Source organism: Dendrobates tinctorius, unplaced genomic scaffold (assembly GCF_039654945.1).
Source record: "Dendrobates tinctorius isolate UK_male_01 unplaced genomic scaffold, ASM3965494v1 ptg000266l, whole genome shotgun sequence".
NCBI classification, from domain to species: domain Eukaryota; kingdom Metazoa; phylum Chordata; class Amphibia; order Anura; family Dendrobatidae; genus Dendrobates; species Dendrobates tinctorius.
Window position 1 is genome coordinate 331,568 of NW_027361933.1, and position 18,234 is coordinate 349,801.

At 44.2% G+C, this 18,234-nt stretch overlaps 1 protein-coding gene across 3 annotated transcripts in view; it reads left to right on the forward strand.

The window, feature by feature from the left end:
• Window positions 1-17,416, forward strand: part of LOC141069561 (gastrula zinc finger protein XlCGF66.1-like) — a 109,604-nt gene extending 92,188 nt beyond the window's left edge. For 2 of the 3 annotated variants that reach the window (XM_073559222.1, XM_073559223.1), the window contains one exon: window positions 15,349-17,416. In XM_073559222.1, the coding sequence (XP_073415323.1) occupies window positions 15,349-16,136 (788 nt within the window). In that variant the 3' untranslated portion in view covers window positions 16,137-17,416. The remainder of the gene's footprint in view (window positions 1-15,348) is intronic. The other variant, XM_073559225.1, reaches the window with a different exon arrangement.
• The last annotated feature ends 818 nt before the right edge of the window (window positions 17,417-18,234 follow it).

An 18,234-nucleotide genomic window follows, 5' to 3' on the forward strand; every position in this document is an offset into this window, starting at 1 on the left:
ACGTTTTCAGCGGTACCATGGTTATTTATATCCATCTTTTTGATCGCGCGTTATTGCACTTTGTGTTCTGCGGTATGAGGATAAAGCATTATTTTTTGCTTCTTTTTTTATTTTTATTTTTTAAGGGGTTCGCTAAAGGGATTAACTAATGGGACAGTTTTATAGGGCGGGTCGTTACGGACGCGGCGATACCAAATATGTGTACTTTTATTGTTTTTTTTTTTTATTTAAAAAAAATGAATTTATTAGGCAATATTTTTTTTTTAATTTATTTAGAGATTTTTTTATAAATTATTTTTACACTTTTTTTTTAACTTTATTACACTGTCCCGGGGGGGCATCACTGTCATGTGACAGATCGCTGATCTGACACATCACAGATCACTGTGACAGATCAGCGATCTGACACAGGTGCTGCACAGGCTTCCTCATGCCTGCGCTCTGCAGGCAGTGAGGAAGCCGGCTCCCTGTAGGCCCCCGAAGGTCCCCGCCGCCATAATGGATCCGGGGACCTGCAGGGAAGGAGGCCCCCAGCGTAGCGCTGCATATCGCGCTGCTGCAGGGGTCTCAGAGAAGCACGGAAGGAGCCCCCTCCCTGCCGATGCTTCCCTAAACCCCCGGTACACTGCGATTGTGTTTGATCGCAGTGTGCCAGGGGTTAACGTGCCTGGGGCGGTCCGTGACCGCCTCTAACACATAGTTCCCGTTGTCAGCTGTGATAAGAAGCTGACACCCGGCCGCGATTAGCGGCGATCCCCACGGGGGGCGCCGCTGATCGCTATGACGTACTATTCCGTCCCTGGGACCTAGGTCCCAGGTCACATGGACGGAATAGTACGTCTAATGTAGGAAAGGGGTTAAGTAAGTAGAAAAAAATGTGTTTTTTTTGTTTCAGACCAACATGGTTGGTGATGTTTCGGCTCATGCAGAACCTTTATCAAGCCTTGATAAGTGCTGCCTTCAATTTTATCATGTGCATATATTAGATTAGATATTTGTTACACGGGGCTGGGTGTGTGGAGTGAGTGTGGCTATGTGGAGTGGGCGTGGTTTGACACACACACACACACATACATGCAAACATACACTCAGTTATATATATACACTGTGTTCCAAATTATGCAAAAAATATTTCCTCATATTTTCTCTAAATTGCCTATATGAATTGCAGTCATTGTTATTTTCCAGTCATCTACTATTCTAGTATAATTGCAATGTTTTTGCCTATGAAAACAGTATATTTTTAAAAACAATAAACACTCAAAATGCATGTTCCAAATTATTATGCACAGCAGAGTTTTCAACCTTTTTATTTTTATTTTCAACAAAAAAATGGTAAATTGTGAAATTATAAGTAGAGTTGAGCGAAACGGGTCGAAAAATTTCAAAAGTCTCCGACTTTTGGCAAAGTCGGGTTTCATGAAACGAAACCCGACCCTAGGATGAGGTCGGCGACTTACGCGCCAAAGTCGCGTTTCAAAAGTTTGTTTTGCGCTCTTTTTCAGCCAATCAGGATCCACGGACACTGTGGGCAACGTGATGACATAGGCAGGGGTCACCACCATCTTTCAGAAGGGCATGCAAGTGATTGGCTTGCTTTGGTGGGCGTCACAGGGGTTATAAAAGGGCGTGCACGCCGACCGCCATCTTACTTCTGCCGATCTTAGCATAGGGAGAGGTTGCTGCTGCTGATTCTGTAGGGAGAGCGTTAGGCAGGGAAGAAGAAAAAAAAACTGCTTCTGCTGCTAGCGATTTTTCCTGTACAACACACCAGTCACTGTGTGTGCAGTGCAAGGGGAGGATATATTGTGGTGGATCAGCGGTGTTGGTTGTTAGGCTGCCTTCTAAGGCTTCCTGACAGCTGCATTGCTGTTTACCCACTGCTCTGCAAACTGCTTTTTTAAAAGCAATCCTAATTTTTTTTTTTGTCCTGCTGAGGTACTGAGCGTGCATTTTTTCACACCATACAGCGGTGTACGCTCCTCACACAGTACCGTGTAACGGCTGTTATCACAGCCACAGTGAAGCTATCTGTGTGTCACTCTGTGAGAATAAGTCGAGGACATGTTCCGTTCTTACAGACCTGCACCTACTAGTTTTGTCTAGCTTTCAAACAGTTAAATATATTTGCTGTTTGATCACATTCAAAACTATAGAGAGACAGCGTGTGTCAGTCCGTATACTTAAAAAAACACGGAGCTTGACAATTTTACGTACACCGGACAGCCGTGTACGTGTACGCTCCTCTCAGTACCGTGTAACGGCTGTTATCACGGCCACAGTGAAGCTATCTGTGTGTCACTGTGGAAGGATAAGTGGAGGACTTGTTCCGTTCTTACAGACCTACACTCTAGGGAGATTCCTATTCTGCCCAATTCTACATACACCTTGTAGTTTGTGATGCACTAGCCAATTTCTGCCTGTGACATAGCGCTCTGATATTCAGTGGGCCTCACACAATCCAAAAGTGTCCAGTGTCCACTAGTGTGTGCAGAAATTCAAAATCTCCCTTATCTTGTAGTCACTTTTTTCAAACCTGTGCCATCAAGCCTGTGACATAGCGCTCTGATATTCAGTGGGCCTCACACAATCCATAAGTGTCCAGTGTCCACAAGTGTGTGCAGAAATTCAAAATCTCTGTGATCCTGTAGTCACTTTTTTCACACCTGTGCCATCGAGCCTGTGACATAGCGCTCTGATATTCAGTGGGCCTCACACAATCCAAAAGTGTCCAGTGTCCACTAGTGTGTGCAGAAATTGAAAATCTCCCTTATCCTGTAGTCACTTTTTTCACACCTGTGCCATCGAGCCTGTGACATAGCGCTCTGATATTCAGTGGGCCTCACACAATCCAAAAGTGTCCAGTGTCCACAAGTGTGTGCAGAAATTCAAAATCTCTGTGATCCTGTAGTCACTTTTTTCACACCTGTGCCATCGAGCCTGTGACATAGCGCTCTGATATTCAGTGGGCCTCACACAATCCAAAAGTGTCCAGTGTCCACTAGTGTGTGCAGAAATTCAAAATCTCCCTTATCCTGTAGTCACTTTTTTCACACCTGTGCCATCGAGCCTGTGACATAGCGCTCTTATATTCAGTGGGCCTCACACAATCCAAAAGTGTCCAGTGTCCACTAGTGTGTGCAGAAATTCAAAATCTCCCTTATCCTGTAGTCACTTTTTTCACACCTGTGCCATCGAGCCTGTGACATAGCGCTCTGATATTCAGTGGGCCTCACACAATCCAAAAGTGTCCAGTGTCCACTAGTGTGTGCAGAAATTCAAAATCTCCCTTATCCAGTAGTCACTTTTTTCACACCTGTGCCATCGAGCCTGTGACATAGCGCTCTGATATTCAGTGGGCCTCACACAATCCAAAAGTGTCCAGTGTCCACAAGTGTGTGCAGAAATTCAAAATCTCCCTTATCCTGTAGTCACTTTTTTCACACCTGTGCCATCGAGCCTGTGACATAGCGCTCTGATATTCAGTGGGCCTCACACAATCCAAAAGTGTCCAGTGTCCACTAGTGTGTGCAGAAATTCAAAATCTCTGTGATCCTGTAGTCACTTTTTTCACACCTGTGCCATCGAGCCTGTGACATAGCGCTCTGATATTCAGTGGGCCTCACACAATCCAAAAGTGTCCAGTGTCCACTAGTTTGTGCAGAAATTCAAAATCTCCCTTATCCTGTAGTCACTTTTTTCACACCTGTGCCATCGAGCCTGTGACATAGCGCTCTGATATTCAGTGGGCCTCACACAATCACATGTCCAGTGTCCACAAGTGTGTGCAGAAATTCAAAATCTCCCCTGTCCTATAGACACCTTGTACCTTGTTTTACATTACTATATAGTTTGTTGGATTTTGTCTACATTTCTACCAAAAATGAGGAAGGCTGGTGGAAGAGGCCGTGGAATTGGGCGGGGGTTGGCAGCTGGTAATGATGGTGTTGGTGGTGGATCTGATGGTAGTGGCAAGAGCAAAATAGGACCGAATGCAGGAGGTGTTGAGCCTGCGTCATCGTCTGGCTCCATAAGGCTTCGAAGGCTTAGTTTTCTAGGAGTTGGCAAACCGCTTTTAAAGCCAGAGCATCAGGAAAAAGTTTTGTCTTACATTGCTGACTCAGCCTCCAGCTCAATCGCCTCCTCTTCTGAAGTTGTAAAAAGTAAAAGCACTGAGTCGTCATTGGAGGCTCATGTTCATGAACCACACCTTTCCTTGTGTCCTTCACCCCAACCAAGATTGAAGGATGACGCAGGCCATACTACTGATTACTCCATGGAGCTGTTTTCACATACCATGCCTGGATTATCAAGTGAAATGGTGAATTACCCAGGCCAAGATGAATCTGACATGGAGTGCACTGATGCACAGCCGCTGATAGATGATTCTGCTGGTACATTCACTCAGAGCACTACATTGTCCTCGCAGTGTACAGAGCCAGATTCTGACCCTGATGAGACTCAGGTGCCCCTTCCCGCACACTATACCACCATACACGGTGACACAGAGGAAGGTGCACATGACATTGAAGAGGAGGTGATGGATGACCCAGTTGTTGACCCAGATTGGCATCCATTGGGGGAAGAGGGTGCTGCTTCCAATTGCTCAGATGAGGAGCATCCACAGCAGACATCGACATCGCAACAGCTGTTATCTGGCAGGCCCGGAGCACTCCAAAGACAGGTTCCAAAAATCAAAAGAGTTGCTGGACAGCTTGTCCAGAGGGTCAAAAGATCACAGCGTGCTAGGCCGCAAAATGTCTGCCAAAGTAGGAAGAGTGCAGTGTGGCACTTTTTTAAACAAAATCCTCATGATCAGGCCAAGGTTATCTGTAAGAAGTGCGCAAAGACCTTTAGCCGAGGGAAAAATCTGAAAAATTTGAATACCAGTTGCATGCTTAGACATTTAACCACCATGCACTTGCAAGCGTGGACACAACACCACAAGTGCCACATGTGCAACTGATCACAAAGAAGGTAGTCAGCAACGCTACATTGTTTCCCCCACTGTAAGCCCACCGGTTAGCACAGCAGCAAATGTTGAGGTGTCGTTGCAAGGCCACAGCAGTCAGGGAATCCCACTGTTATATCAACGAAAGACTGATTCTAGGCCATCAGAAAGAACACCAACTCCATCACCATCATCAACCCTCTCTGTCCGCCCTGTCCACCGCTACTTCCACCATATGCAGCTCTCAAGTCCAGCTCACCCTCCCAGACACTATGAGTAGGTCAAGAAAGTACTCAGTCTCTCATCCGCGTACACTGGGTTTGAACGCCCACATTGCCAAGCTAATCTCGTTTGAGATGATGCCCTATCGGTTGTTGGAAAGCGCAGCTTTCCGCGAACTCATGGCCTATGCAGTACCACGCTATGACCTACCCAGTCGACACTTCTCTCGCAAAGCCATCCCAGCCCTCCACCATCATGTAAAAGACCGCATTGTCCATGCACTCAAGCAGTCAGTGAGTGGAAAGGTGCACCTCACAACTGATGCATGGTCCAGTCGGCATGGCCAGGGCCGTTACGTGTCCATCACTGCGCACTGGGTTAATGTGGTGGATGCAGGGTCCACAGGGGACAGCGGTGGTGGGACAGTGCTGCCTAGCCCACGGTATAGGAAACAGTTGGCTGTAGGCGTTTGACCCTCCTCCTCCTCCAGAAGCGAAAGCTCGTCCACAGAGCGCAGTCGTACGAGCACTCCATCTGCAGCTGCCACTGTTGCACACGAGGTGTCCCCCTATCAAGCAGCTAGTGGAAAGCGTCAGCAGGCTGTGTTGCAGATGATGTGTTTGGGCGACAGACACACCGCCGAGGTGCTGGCCGAGTACTTGAAGCGACAAACTGAGTCATGGCTGGGCAGTGTACATCTTGAGGCAGGCAAGGTAGTTAGTGATAACGGACGTAATTTTGTGGCAGCCATAGCCCTTTCAAAACTCAGCCACATACCTTGCTTGGCTCACACCTTGAACCCGGTGGTGCAGTGCTTCCTCAAAAATTATCCGGAGTTAACAGCCCTGCTCCAGAAGGTGCGAAGACTGTGCGCGCACATCCGCCGGTCGCCTGTACACTCCGTTCGTATGCAGAAGCTGCAGCGATTGCTCCACCTTCCCAACCACCGCCTCATTATCAACATTGCAACAAGGTGGAACTCCACCCTGCACATGGTGGAGCGTCTGTGCGAGCAGAGGCAGGCCATAATGCATTTGTGGGAGGATACACGGCCAAGCACTTTGAGAGCAGACATGGAGTTGACAGGTGTGCAGTGGTCGAAGCTGAAAGACCTCTGTAAAGTCCTTCAGTGTTTTGAGGAATGCACACGGCTGGTAAGCGCAGACGACGCCATCCTAAGCATGAGCATCCCACTTATGCGTCTGCTCATGCAAACTTTGACGCACCTTATGGAGCAGGTGTCTGCAGCCAATGTTGATGAGGACGAAGAGGAGGAGGGAATCCTTGATGACATTCAGCCATTGTCTGCTCAGGGACCTCTCCTGGACGAGGTGGAGGAAGAAGAGGAGGAGGAGGTGGATGATGATGGGGATGATTACTTAGGGGAGGAGGATGCATCTCGTGGGGCAAGTGAAAATGTTGGCGTGGCAAGGTCTGGTACAGGGTTTGTGCGTGACTGGAGGGATGTGGATTTGCCAGAAAGTGCTCCTCCAACCAGCACTCGCAGTACATCATTAACACCGGGAACATTGGCCCACATGTCAGATTATGCCTTGCAGATCCTAAAAAGGGACCCCCGCATTGCCAAAATGATGAACGATGACGACTACTGGTTGGCCAGCATCCTGGATCCACGCTATAAAGGCAAATTACAAAACATCATGCCACAGGAGAACCTTGACCTAATATTGGCTAATAAACAAGCAACTCTGGTAAATCGGTTGCTTGAGGCATTCCCAGCACACAGCAGCGGTGATGGTTCTCACACGAGCCGTACGGGCCGGGGGCAGCTTGGCAGAGGTGTTCATGGTGCACACAGCAGAAGTGGCGTTGGAGACAGGGGTTTCATGACAATGTTGTGGACTGATTTTTCAAGTACCGCTCACACAACTGGTAATACTGCATCGATGGAAAGTGACAGGAGACAGCAGTTGTCAACTATGGTTACAAACTACTTTTCCTCCCATATCGATGTTCTCCCATACAGGTCATTCCCCTTTGACTATTGGGCCGCTAAACTGGACACCTGGCCTGAATTGGCACAATATGCCTTACAGGAGCTCGCTTGCCCAGCTGCAAGTGTGCTATCGGAAAGAGTCTTCAGTGCAGCTGGATCAATCCTGACAGAAAAAGGACCCGTCTGTCAACCCAAAATGTGGATGATCTAACCTTCATTAAAATGAACCATGCATGGGTTTCCAAGGATTTTGTCCCACCTTCCCCTGATGACACATAGGGTGACAGAAAAATGGCTTGCTTTGGTCCACCTCTTCCTGGGACTTGACCTATTTCGCCTTTTGCATCAGCTGAATGTCCAACATCAACATATGCCACTTTCTAAAACACCCTAACTGTGCTGCCCCCCCCATGGCCGGGGTCACAACCTAGCGCACGACACCGTGCGAGTGCCGTTGCCCTGGACAGGTGGGTAGGCCGACTCTTGGGCGCGGGCACTGGCACAGGGTCCCTCATAGTGCAATCAAGTGTCTCTGACGGTGGTGGTGCACACCCGCCGTCAGACACACCGCCGTACTATGAGGGGCCCAGTGCCAGTACCGACGCCCACGAATGGGCCCCCCTTGCTTGGGCAGGGCCCCAGCATTTGCAATCTTTACCTCTCCCTGCTCCTCCGCTGTGTAGTCTGGGCCGTCAAATCCATACTGTGCCTGACACCGTCTGAGCCTGCCTCCTGATGTATAGACATATATTTTGAATGTGTACGCTATCCATACATGTTATCCGGGGATACGGTACCCTTTCTCACCTTTGTGCAATCACGTGCAATCCATACTGGGCCTAACACCGTCTGAGCCTGCCTCCTGATGTATAGACATATATTTTGAATGTGTACGCTATCCATACATGTTATCCGGGGATACGGTACCCTTTCTCACCTTTGTGCAATCACGTGCAATCCATACTGGGCCTAACACCGTCTGAGCCTGCCTCCTGATGTATAGACATATATTTTGAATGTGTACGCTATCCATACATGTTATCTGTGGATACGGTACCCTTTCTCACCTTTGTGCAATCACGTGCAAGCCATACTGGGCGTGAGAACGGCTGGCGAGCTGTTAAGCAAGCTACAGCACCTGTGGTTTGCACACGTAAGTTTTTCATTTTTTCAGGAATGACGATTAGGCCTAATTCCGGAACTGCGTTTGACCTGCACTTACTGGGAAATCATCGTTTGCGGGTAATAATTGTAATCAGTGATCCCCATCACTAACGTTGTTCAGCGGGTTATCTGCACCTGTAAGCGACAAACGCTGGCCTTTTCAGTGTAGCGCACATGCAGCCACGGACATGTAAGGGCATGACACACCAGTTATTGGCCAATCTCATGTGCCAGAGCCTCACGTGTCCCTCTAGTAAGCCGGACTCGGACCGCGGGGCATGACGGAGTCTCGTTCGTTAACGGAATTAAGCTTGCAATGTGTGCATCTTTTCTGTAGCTGGCATGGTTGAGGTTTCCCAGGTGGAGTCGAATTTAACCGTAGGCTCCACTCCTGGTGGTGCCCTTCTGGACATTCCTTTAAGGTTCAGCTTTGCAACCATACTGCCCACGTAAAACAAACACTTTGCCTTCATGAACGCTGTTTGGAGGGTCATGACTCGTGGGAATAACGCTGCCCAATCAGTTAACCTGCTAGAGAGATCCTTCGTTGCTCCCAAGCATGACATCACACTCCCTAGGAGGAAGGTAATGCCACTGACAGGTTAAATCTCTGAGACAACTTTTTGTATCCTTCCCCTGAAAAGCTATGTTGAATAATCTGTGTTTTCAGATCATTTGAGAGTTGATTTGAGGAGCCCATGATGCCACTCTTCATAGGAGAATCTAATAGGAGAACTACTTGCAAGTGGCCACTTTAAATACCTTTTCTTATGATTTGATACACCTGGCTATGAAGTTCAAAGCTCAGTGAGGTTACAAAACCAATTTAGTGCTTCAGGAAGTCAGTAAAAAGTAGTTAGGAGTGTTCAAATCAAGAAAATGATAAGGGTGCCCATACTTTTGCACCGGTCAAATTTTGTTTAAATTCAGATTGCACATTTTCTGTTAGTACAATAAACCTCATTTGAATCCAGAAATATAACTGAGTCCATCAGTTATTAGATATATGAAACTGAAATAGCTGTTGCAAAAACCAAAATTGTTATAAAGAAAAAAGGTTAACATTAATAGGGGTGCCCAAACTTTTACATATGACTGTATATATATATATATATATATATATATATATATATATATATATATATATATATATATATATATTTCCCCAGAGATGACTGATGCAGCTTGTATTTAGAGCTGATTTTACTGGAGATAATCTGGTAGATAACTATATACAGTTGTGAGGCAAACAGGTCAGCCTATTCCTTACAGATTAATATTTGCAGACAGGCAGTTTCTCAGTGTAAAATTGGCTGCTTTTAGGTTCTCTCTCTATGGAGACCCTTGCTCAGATACACTTTAGTGGCTGAGCTGTTTTCTTCCCTCTGAGGCGACTTGCCCTCCCAGAAATGCTGTGAAAATCCTCTCACAATGGCGGCTGTCCGCTGCCTCCCCCTCTATCTCCCTGTAGCAGGGCTGAGATTACAGTAGAGGCCTGTCTCCTATTAGGGTCTCACATACCAGTCCTTGCTGCCATCACCACTGTTTTCTGACTGACTCAGATCTTACCGCCACATAACAGCTCCTCCCCGTAACATGTGACTTTCCGAGAAGCAGTCATTGGTTGACTGCACTGTCAATACTCCTTCCCAGAAAACTCACTAAAACCTTTACTGATGTCCCTGTAAGAACATTCACAATTAAGTAAGACAAGCAAAGAAATGAGAATAACATAGGAAAAACCACATACATTGAAAATGCAGAAATAACGTCATAACAAAAATACTTCTGTCTTAGAAACTTTGTGATAGAGCAAAACTAAGCATATTTTTAGAATCAGCACATCAAACTCCATAAAACAGACATATTACCTTTGCTGATGATTTTTTTTGTGTTGACCAGTGAAAAGAAGGCTGTAACTAAATATATAAATGTAATGGGAGAGATCATGAAGTTCTGTCTCCCACAGCATTACCAACAGTGCTATGACATTGTCAAATACAGCAATAAACCATAGTATTGCCCCCCTAATATGCAAAGAAATCCACAATAAGTATGTTAGGGTATGCGCAATGTGGCATGGCAAAGGGCTGTGTAGTCGAGGGGAGATATGTGTCTCATAAATGGCTTGTCTCCATAATGTAAAGCATAACAGATATTGCTGTGCTGTTATTATTTTGCAAGGACCTGTGGTGAGGTCACAGTCCCATGACCAGTCAGCTGCTGGGTTCGTGGGTGTGGCTACACCCTTATAATGTGGCCTGCTCCTGAACCAGGTAGCTGTATGTGGGGAGGACTACACCTCCCAGCATGTGCTGAGACTCGCCGTCTGAGTCTGAAACCACGAACGTGTTGTGAGTTCATTTTTCCCTTCACCATTGAGGTCTGATGATCTCCCTCCTCTAGTGAAGGAAGGTGGGGAGACTGATTGCGAGACACCTGGGCAGCTAGATGGTGACTGGGTGGCTGGAATTGAGGACTGGATATAAGGCTGCCGACGCCCTTCTTCCTGGCTGGTGATTTTCCTGCTGGATTCTTGGAGACCAGTCTGATTCCTGCATCTCAAAGCTAAGTTTTTCTGCTCTGCTTTGTACTCTTCAGTTTTGTTTTGCCTTGTTTTTGGGAGTTCTGCCATCCCCGGCCGGGGGTGAGCTGAGTTCCATTTTTGTCTCTGATCTGTTGATATTTTGCTCTGTCTTCAGAATATACCTGAATGCTGATATAGTCTTTTGAAGCCTAGCGACTTCAGGGCCTGTTTTTCCTATCAGTCGATTTGCTCATTTTGATAGGGTTTTTGCGGATGGCAGACAGCAGCTTTCCTATCCTGTCCTATGTAGTTAGCTTGAGCCCCATCATTTGCTCAACCTATCTTTCTATCTGTGTTAGTGTTTTCATCTTGCTTCACCGTCATTATATGTTGGGGGCTGCCTATTGCTTTGGGGTCTGCTCTGGGGCAGTTTAGTTTTTCCCCTTTCTGTCTTTAGGCTATGTAGTTCTCCGGCTGTGATCGAGGGGTCTAGGGCACCGTAGGGACCCCCCACGGCTACTGCTAGTTGTTGTGGATAGGTTCAGGGGTCTGCAATCCGATAGCTGCCAACCTCTCTGGTTTTTCTGGACTTAGCTGGTATTTTGTTTTTTCCTCCTTCAGTGACTCATCATAACACAAACGTTTATGTTTTGTTTGCCTAAGCTAGAGGCTATTTTTGGTGATACACTGATTTATGGTTTATGACACAAATAAACCTCATGAACTTTGGAAGAACCTGTCTCATGATTGTCTCCCGCTGCACCTGAGCGAGTCACATCCCTACAGCATCAATATTGTATTTCTTTTTCTTTCCTGTGTTGGTACAGTAAACATGACACCATTTACTGGCTTCACAGTATGCAAACATAACTTACAGATAAAAATGGACTTAAAATGTGATTTTTTTTAAATTTCTATCCTTACACCCTAACCACTTTTGTAATTTGCTTTATTACACAATACCCAACAATTTTCCCTAGCTAATCCCTAAATATGTTTTTTTTTTTTTTTTTTTTACTGTACTTTCTATGACGTTTCATTTGAGGGGAGTCTCAAACATGACGTCACAGGAGGCTGTGGCAGCACTCACTGCCGGCAGTGCTGTAGTTACTAGTTTTTTTGCATTACCACCCCCTCTGATGATGCCCTGGATAATGGGTGATGGACCATGTACAAGATGTGAGTGCAGCATCGACACTGCTTATATCTTCACCGCCGTAGAAATGAAAAATTTGAGTCTTTTGTTTTATTCTACTTTCTGCTAATTCCTATAAAGCACTAAAAGGGTAAAACATTTCCTGAATGTGGTTTTGAATGCATTGAGGGGTTTAGTTTTTAAAGTGGGTTCTTGTTTTAGTTTTTTTTTTTAACGTATAATCCCCTCAAAGTCGTTTCAAAGCCTTAGTCCCTAAAAATTGGGTTTTGTAATTTTCCTTGAAAAAATTGTTGCTAAAGTTTTAATCCTTCTAAAATTTTACCAAAATAAAAGGACGTTTGAAAGATAGATGTTGCTGATGTAAAGAAGACATATGGAAAATGTTATTTATTACTTTACTAGATGGTGGCACAATTCTAACGCATCGGGTATTCTAGAGTATGGCCAGCGGGAGACAAAAAAAATTAAAAAAAGGTTATTCTCACCTTCCGACGGCCCCCGATCTCTCCACACTCCCGGCATCTTCCTGTTCCAGTAATGCTTAGCGCGAAGAACCGGAGATGATGTCGCTCTCACAAGAGACAATGTAAGTGACATGTCAGATGTGAAAATTATTGCCTGGTGAGGATCACCAAAACTGGCTGCCGCTTGAGGGGGTTAAAATAAAAAATCCTTTCTTTTTGTTGTTCTCTATAGTATTATTAGTCTCTTTTTCTCACTGATGGTTATAACCACGGTCATCCAATGCATCCCTACAGTACAGTACTATTATGCAATATGCTTTAGAAATATAATAATGCTTGCATCAGTATCTACACTGAATTTTGCATTTTAATAAACTAGAGGTCTATTACCATGAACTGACCTGCTGTACTAAATCACCACCGGTCAGTAAACTTTTACCGATCGGCAGTCATTTAACTTCTTCACCCCCAAGCTTGTTTTCACCTTCATGATCAGGCCAAATTTTACAATTCTGACCAATGAAACTTTATTACTCTGGAACGCTTCAACGGATTCCAGTGATTTTGAGTAAATTTTTTTCATGACATATTGTATTTTATGATAGTGGTAAAATTTGTTTGATGCGACTTGTGTTTATTTGTGAAAATATTTAGCAATTTTAAAACTTTTAATTTTTATGCCCTTAAACCAGAGATTTATAGCACACAAAATAGTTAATAAATAACACTCACCACATGCCTTCTTTACATCTGCATCATTTTTTTAAACATTACTTTTTTTTTTAAGGACGTTAGAAGGGTTAAATATTGATCAGCAATTTCTCATTTTTTCCAACAAAATTAACAACATTTTCTAGGGACCTCATCACATTTGAAGTGACTTTGGAGGCTTATATGACAGAAAATACTCAAAAGTGACACCAATCTAAAAACTGCACCCCTCAATGTGCTCAAAACCACATTCAAGAAGTTTATTAACCCTTCTGGTGCTTCACAGGAAATAAAGAAATACAGCAATGTGGAAGAAAAAAAAATGAACATTTTACCTTATTTTGACAAAAATGTTACTTAGCCCCAAATCTTTTATTTTCACAATGGCAACAGGAGAAAATAGACCCCAAAATTTGTTATGCAATCTCTTCTAAGTATGCCGATAATCCCATATGTGGTTGAAAACACCTTTTGAAGCAAAGTGCAAATACAGTATAGATCAGAAGGGAAGAGGCGCCATATTGGAATTCAGATTTTGCTGGAATGGTTTGAGGATGCCATGTCCCATTGGCAGAGCCCCTGAGGTGCAAGAACAGCAGAACCACCCATAAGTGACCTTATTTTACAAACTATACCCCCAAATGAATTCATATAGGAGTGCAGTGATCATATTGACACTACATGCGCCTCACAGAGTTTTATACCATTGGGCAGTGAAGAAAGAATAATTATATTTTTACCACTAAAATGCTGTTTTAGCCCCAAGTTCTTAATTTTCATAAGGGCTAATAGCAAAAATAATTGATCTCTCAGTTTGATGTGCAATTTCTCCTGAGTGCGCCATAACCTACATGTAATCAAGAACTAATTTTGAGGCTCAGAAGGGAAGGATCACCAAAATTTAGGGCAGATTTTACTGTTTTGGTTTGCAGGTGCCAGGACCCACTGGGAGAGCCCATGAGGTGCCAGAACAGTAGCACCCCCCATAAGTGACCCCATTTTACAAACTACATCTCTGAATTAATACATTTAAGTGTGCAAACACAAGTTTATCCCAAGCTCACCAGTCTGTCATTGATGAGAGTGCATTTTCGTATTACAGCAAGGACATAATGATAATAAAGTGCAGATTACTAAATCAACAGTGAGTAAGGCTGTGTGCCCACAATGCAATTTTTAAACGCGCGATTCTGCCGTGGAAACGCTTAAAAAAAGCATTCCATTCATTTTTAATACAAAACGCACATGTTGTGCCAATGATGCATTTTTTACTGCTGCGGAATCGCTTAGCGGTAAAAAACGCAGCATGTTCAGTAGTTTTGCAGAATCGCCCGTGATTCCGCATACCATCCATTATATGAGCAAAAACGCATGCAAAAACGCTTGACAATCGCGTCAAAAACGCGTGTCAAAAACCGCATGCGATTTCCCTGGCAGGGGCATGCGTTTCTGCTCAGGAAAAAATCGCGTGAAAAACGCGACGTGGGCACATAGCCTAAAAATGATTTTCATGTAATTATTCCACACAGCCATTTTAAAGGGAATCTGTCACCCCGTTTTTTGCCTATAAGCTGCGGCCACAGCCATCAGGGGCTTATCTACAGCATTCTGTAATGCTATAGATAAACCCCCAATGTAACTTGAAAGATAAGAAAAACAAGTTAGATTATACTCACCGGGGGGGCAGGTTCGGTGGGTGTCGCGGTCCGGTCCGGCGCCTCCCTTCTTCTAGCGATGATGTCCTCCTTACTTCTGCTGCAGCTCCTGCGCAGTGGTACTTTACCTGTCCTGTTGAGGGCAGAGTAAAGTACTGCAGGAAAGGTCAGAGAGGTCCGGCACCTGCGCACTGCAGTACTCCGCTCTGCCCTCAATAGGGCAGATTTAGTATGCCTGCGCAGGAGCCGCAGCAGAAGTAAGAAGGAGGACGTCATCGCTAGAAGACGGGAGGCGCTGGACCGGACCTCGACATCCATTGGACTGGACCCCCGGCTGAGTTTAATCGAACTCGTTTTTCTTATCTTTCAGGTTAAAACAGAGGCTTATCTACAGCATTACAGAATGCTGTAGATAAGCCCCTGATAGCGGTGGCCGCAGCTTATAGGCCAAAAATGGGGTGACAGATACAAGAGTGAATGGTCTAAAACATGGTTTTTGTTGTGTTTTGGAAAAGAAAACAAAATCTGTTTGTTTTTCCAGTAGATGACTGCAAGAAAGATTCAGATGGACATCTTCTTACATCTCCAGATCATACAGCAACGCTTCTTGATATCCAAGATAATTCCGGAGAACACGCCATTAGATCCAAACTGCTCCCAGTCCGTCGCATCAGAGATCTGTCATTTGATTCCAAGAAACCTTCTGTTGCCGATTCACAGACTGCTAAGAAACTTCCAAGTCATAAAGGGGATCAAAGATGTGAGGGAAATATTGAAAACAAGGAGACAGAAGACAGCCACACAGAAGACAGACTGTTTTCATGTTCAGAATGTAGTAAATGTTTTAAGCAGAAATCTCGCTTAGTTCAACATCAGAAAATTCACACAGGAGAGAAGCCATACTCATGTCTGGAATGTAGTAAATGTTTTAAACAGAAATCTTATCTAGCTCAACATCAAAGAATTCACACAGGAGAGAATCTGTTTTCATGTGACGAATGTGGGAAACGTTTTACCCAGAGATTAGGTCTAGTTGAACATCAGAGAATTCACACAGGGGAGAAGCCATTTTCCTGTTTGGAATGTGGGAAAACTTTCACAACTAAATCAAATCTTCTTAAGCATCAGAGAAACCATCAAAGAGAGAAGCCTTTTTCATGTACTAAATGCGGAATATGTTTTACCTTCAAATCAGAGCTTGTTAAACATCAAAAAATTCATGGTGAGGAAAAGCCCTTTTCATGTTCAGGATGTGATAAATCTTTTACAAAGAAAGAACAACTTGTTGAGCACCAGAAACATCACAAAGGACACAGACCATTACAATAATTATTTGGTACTTATTCCCTTAATGTCCCAGATACAGCAGACATTGTCAAGCCTGAACATTTTTGTGGTGTCAAAACTTTAGTAATTTAAGCTTTTGCAGACCGAGAGGTGGTGCTGTATGTAAATAAGAGTTTGCACCGGAATCTCCTTTCTGAATTCAACACATTAAAGGGAATTTGTCACCAGGTCTTTACCACCTAATCTGAGAGCAGCATATTGTAGAGACAGAGACCCTGATTCTAGCGATGTGTCACTTACTTGGCTGCTTGCTGTCATTTTGATAAAATCACTGTTACAGCAGCAGAAAATTATCAGTAGATGACTAGTAAAACTGCTGCAAGGTAGTTCTTCATATCCATGAGCTCTGTATGACCCCGTCCCCACAACTGATTGTCTTGCTTTCTGTGTACACTGAGCATGGGCAGAAAGCTGCCAATCAGTGATGTGGGCGGGGTTATACAGGACTCAGCATTTAGAGAACTGATAGATCTGCAGCAGATAAAACAAGGATTTTGTCAAACTGCAGAAAGCAGCCCAGTAAGTGATACAACGCCGAAATCAGGGAATCTGCCCCTACAGCAGGCTGCATTTATATAACTTAGCTAAAATCTTCTAACATATTCCCTGCAACTAAATCCACTGAATGTTACTTAGAGGCAGGTACAGAAGTTCCCTGTGTTAGCATAATAAAGTAATTGGCAACACCAAATCCACCCATGTATTGGCTGATATCAGCTAATCTGCATATCTAATTAGCACTGCCTTTAAACAAGTGTCCATACAGCTCCTGGGTCTCTTCAGTGAGAGCCAGAACCAACAATTGCCCTCTAACACCCTGAAACAATAGAAGCAATTTTTGCTATAAAATTGTTGCAGCACAAAGATAATTTTTAGACATGCATTTGTAACCCAAAAATTTGACAAGGAAGCTGATACAAATTAATCAGTACACTAGTGTTGTAAACTCTCAAGATTGATTAATCTAAACACAAATCTTAAGATTTCTTATGCTTCATATTATCCATTGTATTTCATTGTGATTTTACACTTGCTGACAGTAGCTCGGCAATCAACCTGTTTGCACTGTCCGCATTTCAAGTTATCCCTGCAAAAGTATCAAATATACTGTAATTAAACTAATGGATAAAAATAGAAACCAAAGTAATTGTTGTCATAATGAAGCCTTTTTTTTAAAAGGAATACCGTATATGTTGTAGGCATTATTTGTGTATCTCATTGTTGGCCTGATCCTATAAAGTTTGTTTTATTTTTTACATGTGCATCTGTGTCTTGACCTATCTCTTTTCTATCAGTACATACCGGCAATGTAAGGAGACTAGATTAAAAAAATACATGCTGCCAAAAATAACACTAAGGCTAGTTTCACACTAGCGTTTTTTAGCGCTGCGCTTCGTGTGCAATAGAATTGCATGCAAAAAAAACGCATCATGCGTTTTGTATGCGTTTTCTTTTTTTAGGCGCATGCGTTTTAACCAGTTTCTAGCCATGTTAACTCTTAAAACGCATGCGGTTTTAAACGCAGGCGTGCGCATGTCCATGTGCAAGCCTGCGTTCCCATAGACTGTAATATGATTTTTTTTGCGCATACCGTGCAGATGCGTTTTTTTGAGACTGGTCAGACGGACCAAAAATGCAACAGGTTGCGTCCGGCGCGCCTAGGCGCACACTACAAAAAAACGCATGTGCACGAAAACGCATACAAACGCGTGTATATGCTAGACCATGCGCCCCCATGTTAAAGATAGGGGGCAGGATGCACGCGCACGAAGCGCGGCGCTAAAAAACGCTAGTGTGAAACCAGCCTAAAGCATTATATTTCAGCCAAATAAAGTTCTTGAAGCCTTAAGGTATGTTCACACTGGGCGTTTTTAAGGCTATGTGCCCACGTTGCGTGTTAAAACGCATACCAAAACCCGGACTCCTTCCCAGAAATCGCACGTTTTTTTCTGCGCGATTTCACCGCGATTTTACCGCGATTATGATCGCGATTTTGCCGCGATTTTCGTGTGCGATATTCAAGCACTTTCCAAGCGATTTGAGGCATCGCTTGGAAAGTGATTGACAGGTTGGTCACACT